Consider the following 18,759-nt stretch of genomic DNA (forward strand, 5'->3'; position numbering starts at 1 on the left):
CGAGGAGGAGGGTCTGGACAAGACCCTTCGCTCTCCTAGCCTCCTGGCCATCAGGTCCCTCTCAACTGCAGGAAATGCATTAAGACTTGGGGCCAGAGATCAGACTCAGGAGAGCTGAGAGGGCCCTCAGACACCCCAGGGGAGAAGTGAAGCAGGTAAGTGCCGGGCTTGAAGCTCTGTGCTGGGAAAGTATGCAGGCAGCACACAGCCCACTTTGAACTAGGAATTACATTCACACGGTCTAAGATACAAAAAGAACAAGGAGGCCAGGTGCAGCGGCTCACGCCTTTAATCCCAGCACTTTGGGAGGCCGAGGCAGGCAGATCACGAGGTCAGGAGATCGAGACCATCCTGGCTAACACAGTGAAATCCCGTCTCTACTAAAAATACAAAAAATTAGCTGGGTGTAGTGGTGGGTGCCTGTAGTCCCAGCTATTCAGGAGGCTGAGGCAGGAGAATGGCATGAACCCGGGAGGCGGAGCTTGCAGTGAGCTGAAATTGCATCACTGCCCCTCCAGCCTGGGTGACAGAGACAGACTCCGTCTCAAAAAAAAAAAAAAAAAAAAAAAAGAACAAGGGGATCTGAGAAAGAAAAGCAAACGACAGAAGAGCCCTAAAGGTAAATGCTGGAGGAACAGAGTGGCAGGGAAGGGAGGGACCTCTGAACCACTTTCTTTCCCTAGTAAGCAAAACAAGGTCTCCAAAGGGAGGTCAAACTTTTCTCCTTGAGAGCACCAGGAGAAATGAGCAGACCCTGTGCAGTTCAAAAAGCCTTAGGCTGTGTGACCTCAGGAAGTAACCACAAGATCAAGCTCTAGCAGGTGTCAGAGCAATGAGGCCACAAGGCTTCTGTACCTGCCTCACTCTCCTGCCTCCTTCACACCAGGATTTCAGCTCACTCTGGCTCCCTCTTACTCCAAAGGGAAGGAAAGAATTAAGACACTGTACCTGGTAGTTTTAACTTACAAAAAAAAGTATTTATTCACCCAGTTTTCCTCTTCTTGCCATAATACACAAGCATGACACAGATGGCCTGATACATCAGCATGGAATTGTCAGAAGGCCCCACCAGTCACTGCTTCTAGAGTTACATGACTGGCTTTTGTTTGGCAACAGGATAATAATTACAGCGTGGTTTCAAGTACCATACACAAAGCAGACCAACCCCAGGATCTCCAGCATCTGCGAAGGCTCACTGGGGTGGGCCTGGGAGCAAGAATCCAAAGCACTGTACAGATGATCAAAACGCTTCCAGTAGAACACTGCTGTGGCTGCACCTCTCCTTACAGAGCCAGAGTTGTCCACCCTCAAGCCTGCTCCGTCAGAGGCCTGCTTCCCTTGGCTGATGGTCAGAAGGCTGCACAACTGGGTCGCCCTAGGACACAGTCCCACATGCCATCCCAAGGCTGAGCCACCATCGTGATCTTTCCAGCTAGTCCGTCCAGCCAAGTGGTGCTACTGCTGCTTGTGTGGAAGGGGCTTCCAGGTGGGCGGAAGCTTCCTGTGGATCAGGGTGAGTCCGCAGAGAATGAGGAACACTCCTCCCCACCACAAGACCTCCTGGCACTCTCCATACAGCACATAGCCCAGGAAGGCCTGTGGGACAAAGACAATTGTGAGGGACTCAACTTCAGCGGGTGGGCACAACCTCACTCTCCTGGGACTAACTTCCTTCTAAGGGTGCCAGGAGGAAAAGTCTGGAGCCAGAAGCCTTGGGCTTGAAACCTACCTGTCACCTTCATCAAGTCACTCTATTCAATCTCACCTGCACGAATGGAGAGGCTACCTCCCTCACTGCACTGGACCTCAGCAAAGCACACAAGACAGACCCAGTAGAGGCCAGCAGGTAGACACAGCTGGTACCTGGTATTTGTTTCTCTCTCAATTCAAGATTGACTAGGCTCAGCTCCATCTTGTCAACCTCAGATTACATAGGGAAGAAAAGTCTCTGGGAATCCCAATGCTCTAAATGTCATGGAGCCTTGAGTGCACAGAACCCTAGGAAACAGCTAGGATGCACAGTGACTTCAGAATGAGGGCTCCACCCTGGAGGCACAGCAAGCAAGCAGGCTTTTTACTGTCAGGCTTCCCTCATATCTAACTTGAGAATTCCTCCATGATTAGAATTACATTTGCTTCATGAACAGAGCATCATCCAGGGATCAAGTCACAGCCCAACCTCTGCTTCAGTTCCTGTCCTTTCTCCTGTCTGGGAAAGGAGGGGTTACCCAAAGACAACTCACCCAGAACCCAGATTTAGGATAAGAGCACCACACCCTCAGGCTACTCACCGAGCTGAGGATATTTGAAAAAGTCACTGTGACAGATGCAACGGCTGAAGACATGGAGAAACTGAGGCCCCGGCTAAAGAAGGTCCACATCAGAGAATTGGTGCTCGCCATCACAATAATCCCTAAGACGCATAAACCCATGCTCACCTGCAGGAGAAAGTGTCACTGCAGCCACATCCACCCTGCACAGCAACCTGCAGACCCCCTCACAGCACAGCCAGCGCTGTGGCTGCTGGCACCCAGGCTCCTACTGAACTCCCACTACAGCTCAGAGGGCCTCAGAGCTTTTCTGCACAGGGCTTCATTTAACCCTCAGTGGGCAGCAGACCCATCTTACAAGTAAAGCAAATTCAGAGAAGACACTCATTTGGCCACCTTGCTGGCCATACGATCTTGGGAAGAAGCAAAATGCTAATCCAAAGTCAGTATTTTCTACTGACGCCAGCCCCTTATTGGTCTTACAATGACCAGTGCCTGAAGATCAGTCCCAGAGGGCCAAGTAGTTCTTACTCCGTAGGTAGTATGAGTTAAGTCAGGGATGGAGTTCTTACTTCTTGAGATCAGGGAAAGCACGAATTAGCGATGTCTGCTCTGTATTCCCACCCCCAAATCCTATACAAGTTATAGCCCAGCAAGGCTCACCCCCTCTGGGCATTCTTGAGCTTTTACTCTGTGTTAGGCCCTGTGCTAACAGTTTAAGCATTCTCATTTATTCCTTAACTTCATTTTACAGATAAAGACCCAGGGGCATTAAGTAACTTTCTTAAAGTGCTACAGTGATGAGAGCGACCAGGCTTCACAATCAGGCAGTGTACCTCCATGCTCTTAACTAGGACACAGTCCTGCCTGGGGGAAACACCACCTCAGACTATTTAGTGATCCCAGACATTCCTTGGAGAACTTGCAGATATTTTCTTTCTTTTTTAAAGGAGAAAGTCTCAAGAAAAGAGAGGATCTTTAGAAGCCTCCTACGCAAAGGATATGCAGCCCCCCTTGCTTGGTGGTGAGTTAGAAGCCGGCCTGGAGACAAGGCGGGGAGGGGAGGGTGCGGGGGGCGGAATCTAAGTATCATACTTATTACTTGTAGTGGTTTCTCAGCAGCTGAACACATAAGTGTCTTGAGAAAAAGGTGCTTTCTTATAACTTACACCAGAGTGTCCAGTCTTTTGGCTTCCCTGGGCCACACTGGAAGAACTGTCTTGGGTCACACATATAATACACTAGCACTAATGATAGCTGATGAGCTAAAAACAGTAAAAATAAAATCGCAAAAAAATTCATGTTTTCAGTTTACAAATTTGTGTTGGGTCGCGAGTTGGACAACCTTGTCTTACACAAAGCAGCATATGGGACAGTAGCAACCTGCTTACATACAGGGTTATGAAGGTCTGGTTCATGACAACAAACTTCACGGCCCATACAAAGTTATTCATTTTACTTTCGACCACCTACCCTATGAACTACACCCAATGGGATACTAACCTCAAGCATGGCAGCTCCTACTGGATTAGCCCTAAATAGGCTTAACCCTAAATAATCAGTGACCACTGTCCAGGTCAGAGGCTAACCCTGGGCTGCAGATGCAATGAAACCCCTCTAGCAAGCAGAGGCTGGTCTACGACATGGGACGGGAGAGGCAGAGATACACCTTAGCAGACGCCAGGAGGCAAGTTTGGGAGTTCTCAGCGTCAGGAAAACAACCAGAACGCCTCTGTCAGTATCTGCTTATGCCTACAGTATCCCAAACTCCCAATTTTCCTGGTAGTGGGGCAGACAGGTCATCTGGTCACAATACCCGTTAATTACGGAGTAAAGGGATGGGCAACAGGCTTCTCACCTTAAGAGTCACGTGGAGAGAAATGTTCAGGCACAAGGGACTTAAAATGAGAGGTAGAGGGTGGATGTAGGAGGTGTAGGTCTTCCCCGAGAGCGAACTAGCCCAACCGGAGAAAAGGTTTTAGGTCCCTGGTAAGGGAGGAGGCCTCAGTCCCCGACGTCTCTTACCGCCTACACTGGGCGAGGGTTTGGCGTGATTACAGGCAAAACACACTCTCCCACCCCAGCTGACCGCAGCGTCGTGCGCGGCCGGGGGCCCCAGCCGGACAGACCGGCGAGGGTGCGGCGGCGCCCTGTGCCCACCCCCGCCCCACCCCAGGAGCCCCGCGGGCCCCGCAGCGCCCCTCCTCCGCCCAGCGCCGCCCAGCCCGCCCGCCCGCAGCAGCAGCAGCAGCAGCAGCGCCCCGGGCTCGACCTCGCTGCCGAAGGCCAGCTTGGCGGAGGCGGCGGCCAGGGCCCCGAACGCGCCGGCGCACAGGCAGTTGAATACGCCCCAAAAGCGGCGCCGCATTGCACCCGCCTGGAGGTGCGGAGGGAATTCCGCAGGGGTGTCGGGGTAGGCGGTCGCAGACACGGCGCCGCCCGGAGGCCGCGGCCTCTCGGCCATGTTGCCCGCTGCCACCGTGCCTGGCGCCAGCCGCCCGCAGGGCCGAGCGCGCGCCGCGATTGGACGGCAGCCTCACGTGTCGCGGCGCTCCCGTGACGCGGCGCTCCCGCAGGCACTTTGGGAATCGCTCCCCGGCGCCTCGGAGGGGGCGGGCCAGGGGGCGTGGCAGAGCCTCAGGGCTATGGTGGCCTAAGGCTTACTCTGTAGTAGGTTTGTGCTTCCCGAGAGGACGTCGGAACCCGAGGCCTAAGGCCGAGCCGGGTACTGTGGACGCTGTGGTAGTAGGTAAACATCTCGCGGCTTAGCAGTCTCCATCCCGGCCACCGGGTCCCGGGGAAACTTATTAAAGATGCCGAACGGGCCCCGCCTCGGCCTACCGAGTCCATACACGTCGACCAGGCCTCCTCCGCTCCACCCTCCAGCCTGAGGACGCCGTACCGAGATCTTCTGCAGAGGGCGCTGGGTACCGTTAGACCCAGAAGGACGCCAGAGCCCCAGATGGGGACAAGTGCATCACAGAAAACCAAAAAATCGCGGATCCGCGATGAGAGGAAGATAGTAATCCATAATCAAGCCACGCAGAATCAACATGACTTCTAATCTCCCATTGCACTTACATATGTTTAAAATGTTTACGGCCGGGCGTGGTAGCTCACGCCTGTAATCCCAGCGCTTTGGGAGGCCTAGGCGGGCGGATCACCTGAGGTCGGGAGTTCCAGACCAGCCTGACCAACATGGAGAAACCCCGTCTCTACTAAAAACACAAAATTAGCCAGGCGTGGTGGCGCATGCCTGTAATCCCAACTACTCGGGATGCTGAGGCAGGAGAAGCGCTTGAACCCAGGAGGCGTTGGTTGTGATGAGCCCAGATCGTGCCATTGCACTCCAGCCTGGGCAACAAGAGTGAACTCCGTCTCAAAAATAAAAATAAAATATTCCCATTTAAAAATTACATTTCCTTGAAAATAAAGTGGTGTTGAAATGTATAAAGTGCTGTTGCCACTCTCCAGGAAAATCAATGTTAATAGAGCATTTTTCTATATGTCTATTGTTATATACAGTTAAAGTGTTTTAAAAAATTATAGAATGTATATGCATTTTTTAAACAAAAATGATTTCACAGTTGAACATACTGATCAGCAGCATTCTTTTTGTATCTTCTGTTTAGCAACTTTTTATGGAAGTCCTTCCACACTGTGCTGCTTCTCTCACAGGGTGGTTTTGTGGCTCAAATAAAAGCACAGATAAGGCTGAGCGTGGTGGCTCACGCCTGTAATCCCAGCACTTTGGGAGGCCGAGGTGGGTGATTATGAGGTCAGGAGTTCAAGACCAGCCTGGTCAAGATGGTGAAACTCCATCTCTACTAAAAGTACAAAAAAAAAAAAAATTAGCCGGGCATGGTGGCAGGCACCTGTAATCCCAGCTACTCGGGAAGCTGAGGCAGATAATTGCTTGAACCTGGAGGCGGAGGTTGCAGTGAGCCGAAATTGCACCACTGCCTTCCAGCCTGGGTGACAGAGTAAGACTCTGTCTCAAAAAAAAAAAAAAAAAAAAAAAAGCACGGGTAATTTCAGTAACGCCGATATAGTACAAACTGTCCCATTTTGCAGATGAGGAAATAGGCTCAGAGGTCTCACTGCACCACTCCATTGAGTAAAGAGCTGCTCAAAGATGATACCCTCTGAAAGCTCTTATGAGGAAATCAAGAGGTGTTGCATTGATCAACTCTGCATGCATTAAAGAATGTAAAGCGAATTTTCTTAGAACAAACGATGCCTCTACTAGCACTAAAGGTTAAGCATCTCAGAGCCACCTCCTCTGTAAAGCCGTCTCTGCTACTCCCCTACCTTCATACCAGTCCTGTGGTTGTTCCTCTGGTTGTCTGTCTCTCTGCTAGCCTGCAAGCTCCTTGAGGGCAGGGACTATATCGTTGTTAATCTCCGGGTCTCCAGCCCTGGTGATGATGGGCTAAACTGATGCCATCCTCAGACACTGCTGAGGAGTGATTTCTGCCTCTTAGAAACTCCTGTGTACACACATCACCTAGGGATCTTGCTAAGATGAAGATTCTGATTAGGTCTAGAGCTAGACTGAATTTTGTTTGTTGTTAGAGGGACACAGGGTCTCTGTCACCGAGGCTAGGGTGCAATGGTGTAATCATGGCTCACTTCAGCCTTGAGCTGCCAGGCTCAAGCCATCTTCTCCATTCAGCCTCCTGAGTAACTAAGACTACAGGCACGTACCAGCAAACCCAGACAATTTTTTTTTTCTTTTTTTTTTTTTTTGAGACAGGGTCTTGCTTTGCCAGGCTGGCATACAGTGGCAGATCATAGCTCACTGCAGCCTCAACCTGCTGGACTCAAGTGATTCTCCCACTTCAGCCTCCTGAGTAGCAGGGACTATGGGTGCATCATGCCTGGCTAGTTTTTGTATTGTTTTGTATAGACAGGATTTTGACATGTTGCCCAGGCTGGTCTTGAACCCCTGAGTTCAAGTGATCCACCTACTTTGGCCTCCCAAAATGCTGGGATTATGGGCGTGCGCCACTGCACCCCAGCCCCCAGCTCCAAAAATTAGATTCCGGCCCTCCAACCCCACAACAGGACCTAATTAACCTCACCTTCAAGGTGTACAATAATAGAGGCAGCCAAGTAGCAATGTATTTCTGAGTTGCAATTACTTGCCTGCACTGTGAGAGAAACCCCAGCCACATCTCCAGCATGCAAGAACTTCAAAACGTCTGAACCGCAGTGGCCAGGCATTCCTTCAGGACTGCCTCTCCCAGGATCTTGCTTCAAGTGCTGGAAATCTGGCCACTGGGCCAAGAAATGCCCAAAGCCCGGGATTCCTCCTAAGCCATGTCCCAACTGTGCAGGACCCCACTGGAAATCGGATTGTCCAACTCGCCCAGCAGTTGGACACTCCCAGAGCCCCTGGAACTCTGGCCCAAGGCTCTCTGACTGACTCCTTCCCAGATCTTCTCAGCTTAGCAGCTGAAGACTGATGCTGCCCGATCGCCTTGGAGGACCCCTGGACCGTCATGGACACCGAGCTTCAGGTAACTCTTACAGCGGAGGATAAGTGCATCCCCTTCTTAATCAATACAGAGGCTATCAACTCCACATTACCTTCTTTTCGAGGGCCTGTTTCCCTTGCCTCCATAACTGTTGTGGGTATCGACGGCCAAGCTTCTAAACCTCTTAAAACTCCCCAACTCTGGTGCCAACTTGGACAACATTCTTTAATGCACTCCTTTTTAGTTATCCTCACCTGCCCAGTTCCCTTATTAGGCCAAAACATTTTAACCAAATTATCTGCTTCCCTGATTATTCCTGGACTACAGCCACATCTCATTGCCACCTTTCTTCCCAACCCAAAGCCTCCTTTGCATCTTCCTCTTGTATCCCCCCACCTTAACCCACAAGTATGGGACACCTCCACTCCCTCTTTGGCAACCGATCACACGCCCATTACTATCCCATTAAAATATAATCATCCTTACCCTGCTTACAGGCTTTAAGGGGATTAAAGCTTGTTATCACTTGCCTGCTACACAGCATGGGCTTCTAAAACCTATAATCTCTCCTTACAATTCTCCCATTTTACCTGTTCAAAAAGAGGACAAGTCTTACAGGTTAGTTCAGGATCTGTGCCTTATCAACCAAACTGTTTTGCCTGTCCACCCCGTGGTGCCAAACCCGTACACTCTTTTGTCCTCAATACCTTCCTCCACAACCCACTGTTCCGTTCTTGATCTTAAAGATGCTTTTTTCACTATTCCTCTACACCCCTCGTCCCAGCCTCTCTTTGCTTTTACCTGGACTGACCCTGACACCCATCAGTCCCAGCAGCTTATCTGGGCTGTACTGCCACAAGGCTTCAGGGACAGCCCTCATTACTTCAGCCAAGCTCTTTCTCATGATTTACTTTCTTTCCACCCCTCCGTTTCTCACCTTATTCAATATATTGATGACCTTCTACTTTGTAGCCCCTCCTTCTCAACAAGACACCCTCCTGCTCCTTCAACATTTATTCTCCAAGGGATATCAGGTATCTCCCTCCAAAGCTCAAATTTCTTCTCCATCCGTTACCTACCTCAGCAAAATCCTTCATAAAAACATACATGCTGTCCCTGCCGATCATGTCCAATTGATCTCTCAAACCCCAACCCCTTCTACAAAACAACACCTCTCCTTCCTGGCCATGGTTGGATACTTTCACCTTTGGATACCTGGTTGTGCCATCCTAACAAAACCATTATATAAACTCACAAAAGGAAACCTAGCTGATCCCATAGATCCTAAATCTTCTCCCCATTCCTCTTTCCGTTCCTTGAAGACAGCTTTAGAGACTGCTCCCACACTAGCTCTCCCTGACTCATCCCAACCCTTTTCATTACACACAGCTGAAGTGCAGGGCTGTGCAGTAGGAATTCTTACATGAGGACCAGGAGGACCATGCCCTGTAGCCTTTTTGTCCAAACAACTTGACCTTACTGTTTTAGGCTAGCCATGATGTCTCCGTGCAGTGGCTGCCACCACCCTAATACTTTTAGAGGCCCTAAAAATCACAAACTATGCTCAACTCACTCTCTACAGTTCTCATAACTTCCAAAATCTGTTTTCTTCCTCCCACCTGATGCATATACTGTCTGCTACCCGGCTCCTTCAGCTATACTCACTCTTTGTTGAGTCTCCCACAATTACCATTTTTCCTGGCCTGGACTTCAGCCTCCCACATTATTCTGGATACCACACCTGACCCCCACGACTATATCTCTCTCATCCACCTGGCATTCACTCCATTTCCCTATATTTCTTTCTTTCCTGTTCTTCATCCTGATCACACTTGGTTTATTGATGGCAGTTCCATCAGGCCTAATCGCCACTCACCAGCAAAGGCAGGCTATGCTATAGTATCTTCCACATCTATCATTGAGGCTACCGCTCTGCCCCCTCCACTACCTCTCAGCAAGCCGAACTCACTGCCTTAACTCAGGCTCTCACTCTTGCAAAAGGACTACGTGTCAGTATTTATACTGACTCTAAATATGTCTTCCATATCCTGCACCACCATGCTGCCATATGGGCAGAAAGAGGTTTCCTTACTACGCAAGGGTCCTCCATTATTAATGCCTCCTTAATGAAAACTCTTCTCAAGGCCGCTTTACTTCCAAAGGAAGCTGGAGTCATACACTGCAAGGCTCACCAAAAGGCATCAGATCCCATCACTCAGGGCAACGCTTATGCTAAACAAGCAGCTAGCATTCCAACTTCTGTCCCTCACAGCCAGTTTTTCTCCTTCTCATCAGTCACTCCCACCTACTCTCCCACTGAAACTTCCACCTATCAATCTCTTCCCACACCAGACAAATGGTTCTTGGACCAAGAAAAATATCTCCTTCAAGCCTCACAGGCCCATTCTATTCTATTGTCATTTCATAACCTCCTCCATGTAGGTTACAAGCCACTAGCCCACCTCTTAGCACCTCTCATTTCCTTTCCATCGTGGAAATCTATCCTTAAGGAAATCACTTCTCAGTGTTCCATCTGCCATTCTACTACTCCACAGAGATTGTTCAGGCCCCCTCCCTTCCCTACACATCAAGCTCGGGGATTTGCCCCCACCCAGGACTGGCAAATTGACTTTACTCACATGCCTTGAGTCAGGAAACTAAAATACCTCTTAGTCTGGGTAGACACTTTCACTGGATGGGTAGAGGCCTTTCCCACAGGGTCTGAGAAGACCACCGCAGTCATTTCTTCTCTTCTGTCAGACATAATTCCTCGGCTTGGCCTTCCCACCTCTATACAGTCCGATAATGGAGCAGCCTTTATTAGTCAAATCACCCAAGCAGTTTCTCAGGCTCTTGGTATTCAGTGAAACCTTCATATCCCTTACTGTCCTCAATCTTCAGGAAAGGTCGAATGGACTAATGGTCTTTTAAAAACACACCTCATCAAGCTCAGCCTCCAACTTAAAAAAAAAAGGACTCTGCCAAAAATAGAGCCCAAAAACTCACCAACCAAACAAGCAATTACACTGAACCCCCTTGGACACTCTCTAATTGGATGTCCTGGGTCCTCCCAATTCTTAGTCCTTTAATATCTGTTTTTCTTCTTCTCTTATTCAGACCTTGTGTCTTTGTTTAGTTTCTCAAATTCAAACAAAACCACATCCAGGCCGTCACCAATCATTCTATACGACAAACGCTCCTTCTAACAGCCCCACAACATCACCCCTCACCCCAAAATCTTTCTTCAGGTGAATCTCTCCCACTCTAGGTTCCCACGCCGCCCCTAATCCTGCTCAAAGCAGCCCTGAGAAACATCGTCCATCATCTCTCCATACCACCCCCCAAAATTTTTCGCCACTCCAACACTTTACCACTATTTTGTTTTATTTTTCTTATTAATACAAGAAGACAGGAATGTCAGGCCTCTGAGCCCAAGCTAAGCCATCATATTTCCTGTGACCTTCCCATATACATCCAGATGGCCAGAAGCAACTGAAGATCCACGAAAGTTAAAATAGCCTTAACTGATGACATTCCACCATTGTGATTTGTTTCTGCCCCACCCTAACTGATTGTTGTACTTTGTAATCTCCCCCACCCTTAAAGAGGTTCTTTGTAATCTCCCCCACCTTTAAGAAGGTTCTTTGTAGTTCTCCCCACCCTTGAGAATGTACTTTGTGAGATCCACCCACTGCCAGCAAAACATTTCTCCTAACTCCATCACCTATACCAAAACCTATAAGATCTAATGATAATCCCACCACCCTTTGCTGACTCTCTTTTCAATCTCAACCCGCCCGCACCCAGGTGAAATAAACAGCCTTGTTGCTCACACAAAGCCTGTTTGGTGGTCTCTTCACACTGACGCGTGTGATGCTTTCCTTGCAATGAGTGATGTTCTGGGTTGAATTGTGTCCCTGAAAAAGATACACTGAAATCTTAAACTCTGGAACCTGTGATGTGACTTTATTTGGAAACAGGGTCACTGCAGATATAATCAAATTAAGATGAGATCCTTAGGGTAGGCCCTAATCCAATATGACTAGTGTCTTTCTCAGAAGAGGCAGAGGCACAAGGAAGAACACCAAGGATTCCTGACAACATCAGAAGCTAAGAGAAAGGCATGGAACAGATTCTCCCCTATGGCTCTGAGAGAATGTGGCCCTACTCACACCTTGATTTTGGACTACTGGCCTCCAGAACTGTCAGAAAATAGATTTCTGTTGTTTTAAGCCACCCAGTTTGTAGTCATTTGTTATAGCAGCCCTACAGCTAATACAGGTGATCAGAGCCAAACCTCTTCATTATCAGCTTCAATATTCCACCTTCTTCTACCTCCGAGGCAGTTGCAGTGTCTGCTCGCTACCTTATATTTAATACATTAAAGTTCCTTTTTCATTTTTGGCCCATATTGATTTACTATTTACTATTCCTTGAGAGTTCAACTATGCATTACAATTTTTTCCTACAGTTTTATTAAAATGCACTCATTTTGAATGTATAGTTCCTTTTTTTTGTTTGTTTGAGACAGAGTCTCACTCTGTTGCCCAGGCTGGAGTGTAGTGGTGCAATCTTGACTCAATGAAACCTCTGCCTCCCGGGTTCAAGCGATTCTTGTGCCTCAGCCTCACTAGTAGCTGGGATTACAGGCATACACCATCACACACAGCTAATTTTTGTATTTTTAGTAGAGATGGGGTTTTGCCATGTTGGCCAGGCTAGTCTTTAACTCCTGGCCTCAAGTGATCCACTTGCCTTGACCTCCCAAAGTGCTGGGATTACAGGTGTGAGTCACCACATCCAGCCCTATAGTTCATTTTTTAGTAAATATAGAGTTGTGCAGCCATCATCACAAAGCAATTTTAAAACATTTCCACCACCTCAAAAAGTTCCCTGTGCCCAGTCATTCCCACTCCCATCCTAGCTCCAAGCAGCCAATGATTTACTTTCTATCTCTATAATTTTGCCTTTTCTGGAGCTGCCATATAAATAAAAACATACAATATGTGGTCTTTTGGGTTTGGTTTCTTAGCATTTTTTTGAGATTCGTCATGTTGTAGCATGTTCCTTTTTTACTGCCAAGTAATATTCCATAATATGGAAAAATGTTCAATAGCATTAATAATTAGGAAAATGCAAGTGATATAACTACATACCACTAGGATGGCTGCAGTAAAAAACCTGACGATAACAAGTGTTGGTGAAAATGTGGAGAAACTGGAATACACTGTTGGTAGAAATGTAAAATGGTATACCTAAATGGTAAATTTGTAAAACAGGCAATGTCTTCAAAAGTAAAGACATGCTTTTCAGATAACCCAGTAATTCTACTCCCAGGCATGTGCTCAAGAGATATGAAACGTATGTCCACACTATGACTTATACATGAACATTTATAGCTCCATTATTTATAATAGTCCTAACTGGAAACAATTCAAGTAGCCATCAACTGGTGAATGGATAGTGTAGCATATCCATAAAATGGAATACTTGTCTCAGTAAAAAAGAAAGAAGGCCCGATACATAGAAGTTTCTTGAGGGCAAGATTTTATTTGCTTTGTTCACTGATGATTAGTGCCTGGCATATTGTAGGTGTTCATTAAGTATGTGTTCAATGAACAACAGAATGAACAATGTAAGTCACTTTAATTATTATCTTAAAAAATGGCTTTATTTACAGTCATGGAAAATGCTCAAGAAAATACCTAAAGTAAGAATACAAAAATAATCTATATTAACAAGTTTGCTTCTTGTACCTGCTACTAAGTCAGTCATTAAACTCACTGCAGGTGTTGGAACCACCATATATTGTTAGAACTTCCATAAGAATCAAAGGAGATTATGGCATAATCTAAGAAGAAAATGATCTGGCTAACGTCCACTGTAAACCTTAGCTACAGGCTTTTATTTTTACAAAGACAAAAGGTTTTCTCTTACAGTTGATTCAAAGCCTCGAAGTGGGCCACTTATTAGCAGACTGCTGACTGATGCAGGCTGTATATGGATGCAGAATGTTCATCAGAAACTTGAGGTTCAGCCACCACCACCTTACACATATTTAATAATTAAGGTCCGTTAATACAGCTCTCCTAAGTGGCCAAGAGTAGGTCTTACTTGTAAAAGAGAAGAAACATCTTCAAACAAGGTGATGCCTAGGTAGTTCACCGGAATCCTCATGATTCACTTCTTTTCTTTTCTTTTAAAAATACATTTTCAGCACGCAACTTTTCTGTCTCCTAAGTAATTTTAAAAAAACAAAAAGGAAAAAAAATAAGGCTCTAATTATTACAGGAAGTGTGTTTTTTGGTTTTTTTTGGCATTCATTAAGTGCATATTTCAAATTAAGACTGGAATTTTCCATGTGCAAACTAAACATTTAACAAGAATCTGCTGTCTATGAAAATGTAACTGATTGAATTAGGCTCAGAATAGCAATGATGAATACTTTTTTTTTTTGAATTCAGGAAGCTCCCTGAAGAAGTTAACTGATTCAATAATTAAGTTTTAATTTGGTTTTAATAAAATAATCATTTTTAAACCAGACATAATTTATTCAGAATAATTTTTAGGTTTACCTCAGCAAGCCTGACATTTTCCTTCTTTAGTCGCACTACGTACTGAATCTTCTGATGCAGGTTTTGGTGACCTACCAACTTTCCATTTTCCTCAGCAAGACACTCCACCTGCTTCCTTAACATTTCCATCTCCTGCAGGTAATCAAATCCAAGGAGGGAAAAATTAGAAGTAGGTCTTAATTTTTCTTTTAAAGTTACATTATTTCTTGCCTTCCAGGAGCACAGGAAGTCAGAGTCCAGAATCCCAGCTTTCATGGCCTCACAACTCTTCATACAATAAAGCAACTCTGAACTAAGGACACCCAATCATAGAAGTGAGTTTTACGCTAATTAGTTCTATTCATTTGAGTGTTCTAAGTATCATGAAAAAACCAACACACTAGCACACCTGGGATGTTCTCTCCCTTTCTTCATACATTTCTTCCAGTTTCGATCTCAGTTGTTCTTTTTCCTGGAATGCTTTAGACTCCAAAGTTCTGGTTCGTTCAACTTCTTCAGTCATTCTAAGGCATTCCATCTCTTTGTTGTAAAGGGCACTTTGGACTTCTTCTAGGCTGTAAGAATAGGTATCACTTTATAGTATTTGAAAGAAACATAATCATAAAACAGTGCTTCAGTTAGATATGTGTCCTTCAAGGCCAGAATTTTGATTTGAAAGTATTACTAATCTTTAGCCCTCCTCTGCTGATGGCAAAAGAAGACAGTAAGTGCTACATATCAGATATGCTTTTTTTGGTTTTGTTTTACCCAAGACTTTCATTTTGGAAAACTCCTCAAAGCATTTTCTAAACAATAAAAATTTAGAATAAAATTGTTTAGGTTCAGCCCACTTGGGGCAAATGTAATTTAAGTATTATTATAATCTGCATGGTTTATTCAGCATCCCCTATCTTGATCATTTCTGATTTCAGAAACTGGTCCTCAGACAGTGGGACACCAGTCATTTCTTCAAGGATGTGTTGTTTAGAATTTATACACTTCATATACATTTCACTGACTTTATAAAATGGTCTGAATCCTGTAAGTTTTCCGAAACAAATGCCTTCCCCCACCCCCCTGCACCCCCTGCCTTAGGGACAGGGTCTCACTCTGCTGCCCAGGCTAGAGTATGCTGGCACCATCATAGCTCACTGCAGCCTCCAACTCCTGGGCTCAAGCAATCTTCCTGCTCCAGCCTTTGGAGTATCTAGGACTACTGGCATGCACCACTGTGCTTGGCTAATGTTTTAAAAATTATCCATAGAGATGGAGTCTTGCTATGTTGCCCAGGCTGGTCTCAAACTCATGGCCTCAAGCAGTCCTCTTCTCCTCGGTCTCCCAAAATGCTGGGACTACAGGTGTGAACCACTGTGCCAGGCCTGTTCTTTATTTTATAATGCTCACGAAATGGAATGTTGACTGCTGAAATGATGTATTATTACACCATTCAAGGCCAGCTAATTTCTAGCTGTTGATTACTGAAATGATATAATACACAAAATTTAATACACTAAGGCCCAGCTAATTTCTAGGCAAGTTGTTTTTGGACTACATTCTGTGGATCTCAGAAGGACAGTGTTGGGAGAAGGGGCACTGATGCTCTCCCAATTCATTGTTGGCTTCGTATTGGTTCCCCATTACTTTTTAAAGCATCTTCACAAATATATGGATAACATAACATTTAAAATTGCTGTCGTAGGCTGGGATTGATAAAACAGTGCATGCCGTTTGCTGAAGCGTGTTTCACTTGCCCGCAGTGAAGTCTGGCTTGCTGTATGTTCCAGAGACAGCATATCATGAAGACTCTTGGTTACTAGACTATGAAATAAATTATACAACAAGTTAAATAGCTTTTACTCTTTTTGCTAGAAGACCTCGAATAGATATTAGTTCTAAAATAGCTGTAATTAAACTAACTAGCTGGATTCTCAAAAATCCTGTAAATAATCTGGGTTTCTGACTTAGCTTTACCACTAATTAGCTAGGAGCTGGACTCTAAATGGCTCATACACAGGTGAAAAGGCTGTTTTCCTATGTATACTCTGATTCTATGAAGCAAATGACTCAATGATTGGGTAACAAATCTTTCATAAATTGGGTGGTCTTTGTCAGCTGATCATTAAAAAGAATTTTTGATGGTAAATCACCATGTAATTTTTGACATATTTACTTGCATAAAGTTCAAATAATTGGAAGATAGTACCCTATCAAAACTCCTTCCATTGCCATTTACTTAACTATGTGAACAAGATTTCTCAGCATTTAAATCCATAAAAGCAGAAAATAGGAATAGAGTTGATGCTGAATCCTGTCTCATTTGAGTACAACAGAAAAATGAGCTGACTGAAGAAAAAGCATTAGGTTAAAATACATGAAGAGATGCATTTCCACTAAAATTTTCCCTAATAATTATTTATAAAAATTTCCAGTAAATTTAGGGCACATTGATTAATAATTGTAATGTGAACTTAATTGGAAATATAACAAAGTCATATGATTAAAATAAATTTTTACAAATTACTTTCAATTTGTGTGTGTGTATGTATGTACATACATATATTTTATTGTTAAGTAGTATGATGGGGTTATCAATAAAAAAATTTTCCAGAAAATATATTAAATCAATATAAAATCCTACAGGGTGTAGAAAGGAAATTCAATTACAAAGGAAAAACATAAAATTTTAGACTTAGAAATTTGTTCATGTATTTTTTAAACAGAAAGCAGCAAATTAGTTAAATACATTTAAAAGAATGGCAAAAGCTTTATTTTCTTTTCTCTTTTTAAAAAAATTTATTTAAAAAAATATTTTAGAAATAGAGACAGGGTTTCACCATGTTGCCCAGGCTGATCTCAAACTCCTAAGCTCGAGCAATCCACCTGCCTCAGCCTCCCAAAGGGCGTGAGCTACTGCGCCCAGCTAACAGCTTTATTTTCCAATGTCACTATATTGTATATCCCAGAATGTCTATTCTTTGTAACAACTTAAACTTATAATGAAAAATTTTAGATATAAAGTCAACTTCAAAAATATGCAGGAGGGTATATGATGTCTCAAAATCTATCAGTATGATAAGCAAAAATGTTTGAAGATCTCTATCCCTATTGAGGAGTACCTACCCAGAAAAAGCCCAATAGCTCTCTAATGTTGTTTTGTTTGTGTTAATGCCAACCAGCTTACTTAGTTTGAATTTTGCGGAAAATATAGTACACCTTGTTCATCAAAGACTGAAGCCATTTATAAGGCTACATAAATTAATATGAAAACTGTATGAATAAATTAAACTCACGGCTTTAGAAAACATAAAAAGACCCAAGGTCTAGACCAGAAGAAATCAGAGTATTGATCTTTGGGTCTCAGAGGGCCTCAGGTTTTAAATCAGAGGAAACCAGAAGCAGAAGTGAAAAGGGACACCTGGTAGTTATATTGTTCTCATTGTCTATGAGGAAAAGACCCATCAATTCCTCAAGGAAAGCTAAGCTTTTCCTGCTATTTATTTTTTTAAGATTTCTTTTGAAGTGGCTTCATATGAGAAATCCCTTTAGCAAATGGTATTAAAAAAAATTTGTAAACATCTATTAAATTCACTTATTACTGCAGAAGGAAAGAAGTTACCTACCTTGTGGTATATCATTCCTTTAGAGGAGAATAAGGAAAAGATGATCAATAATTTGAATTACAAAATAGTACACTTACTCTGCTTTCATTTTCAGCATTTCTTCAACTATTTTACTCTATAAGAAGATATAAAAAAAGAAAATAAAAAGATGGCTTAGGTTCTTAAATAACATTGCTTTAAAAAGATAGAAAGGAACCAGCCTATTCTCCTTCCTGTGAATAAAATCAAACCAATATCCTTTTCCACAATCCCAGCTACACATACATAAAGGAAGTACCTATTTCCAAGACTTCAAGCACTATGCCCTCTAAGGCTTCAAATAGGCCTTGGTACTTGCTTCTAAATGGAGAATTATATGTGTGTATGCTGAGCAGCAGGCTTACTATCTAGGCATGAAGACAAATTCTTAATTCTCAGCTGTGTCTAAATACTGATGGTAAATATCAAGCTAAACAGTGGGAATGCAGAAAAGACAGGAATTTCAATAGTAAAATGATTTCTAAAATATATAACCATAAATACTAACTATAAAAGCATTGCTCAGATAAGAAGAAACTATCATATATATATAAAAAATCTTACTTTTGCAAGTCTTTCTTTGATACTTTCTTCTTGTTCATTCTTCAGCTGTTGATTGTCTGGATGATTCTGATCACTGCATAGATTAACAGGGGTGGGGAGGAGGCACAGGAAAACACTACTAAGTATATTCAAGTATCAATTTTAAATTCAAATCTATATATGCAGCAATGCCAAGGTGTGCAAAGAAAGGCTAACTCTATTGTGATTGGGTCAAGTCAATACAGTTGATAAATGTGATTGACACATGGGGATG

General features: G+C 44.2%; 2 protein-coding genes across 3 annotated transcripts in view; both read right to left on the minus strand.

Annotated features, from left to right (window-relative positions):
• Positions 1 to 955: 955 nt before the first annotated feature.
• On the minus strand, positions 956 to 4,782 carry TMEM42 (transmembrane protein 42). Its single transcript, XM_007983906.3, has 3 exons — positions 4,543 to 4,782; positions 2,292 to 2,438; positions 956 to 1,596 (listed from the first exon to the last, which is right to left on the minus strand). Exons 1-3 carry the CDS (start codon positions 4,732 to 4,734, stop codon positions 1,456 to 1,458), a joined length of 480 nt encoding a protein of 159 aa, XP_007982097.1. The 5' UTR covers positions 4,735 to 4,782; the 3' UTR covers positions 956 to 1,455.
• Positions 4,783 to 13,289: 8,507 nt separating this feature from the next.
• Positions 13,290 to 18,759, minus strand: part of KIF15 (kinesin family member 15) — a 90,909-nt gene continuing 85,439 nt past the window's right edge. Inside the window, exons 31-36 of one of the 2 annotated variants that reach the window (XM_073010288.1) lie at positions 18,507 to 18,579; positions 18,002 to 18,039; positions 16,030 to 16,122; positions 14,714 to 14,879; positions 14,326 to 14,457; positions 13,290 to 13,986 (exon numbers count right to left, since the gene is read on the minus strand). In XM_073010288.1, coding sequence (XP_072866389.1) covers positions 13,924 to 13,986; positions 14,326 to 14,457; positions 14,714 to 14,879; positions 16,030 to 16,122; positions 18,002 to 18,039; positions 18,507 to 18,579 — 565 coding nt within the window. In that variant the 3' untranslated portion in view covers positions 13,290 to 13,923. The remainder of the gene's footprint in view (positions 13,987 to 14,325; positions 14,458 to 14,713; positions 14,880 to 16,029; positions 16,123 to 18,001; positions 18,040 to 18,506; positions 18,580 to 18,759) is intronic. The other variant, XM_038004071.2, reaches the window with a different exon arrangement.

Source organism: Chlorocebus sabaeus, chromosome 22, assembly GCF_047675955.1.
Source record: "Chlorocebus sabaeus isolate Y175 chromosome 22, mChlSab1.0.hap1, whole genome shotgun sequence".
Lineage (NCBI taxonomy): Eukaryota > Metazoa > Chordata > Mammalia > Primates > Cercopithecidae > Chlorocebus > Chlorocebus sabaeus.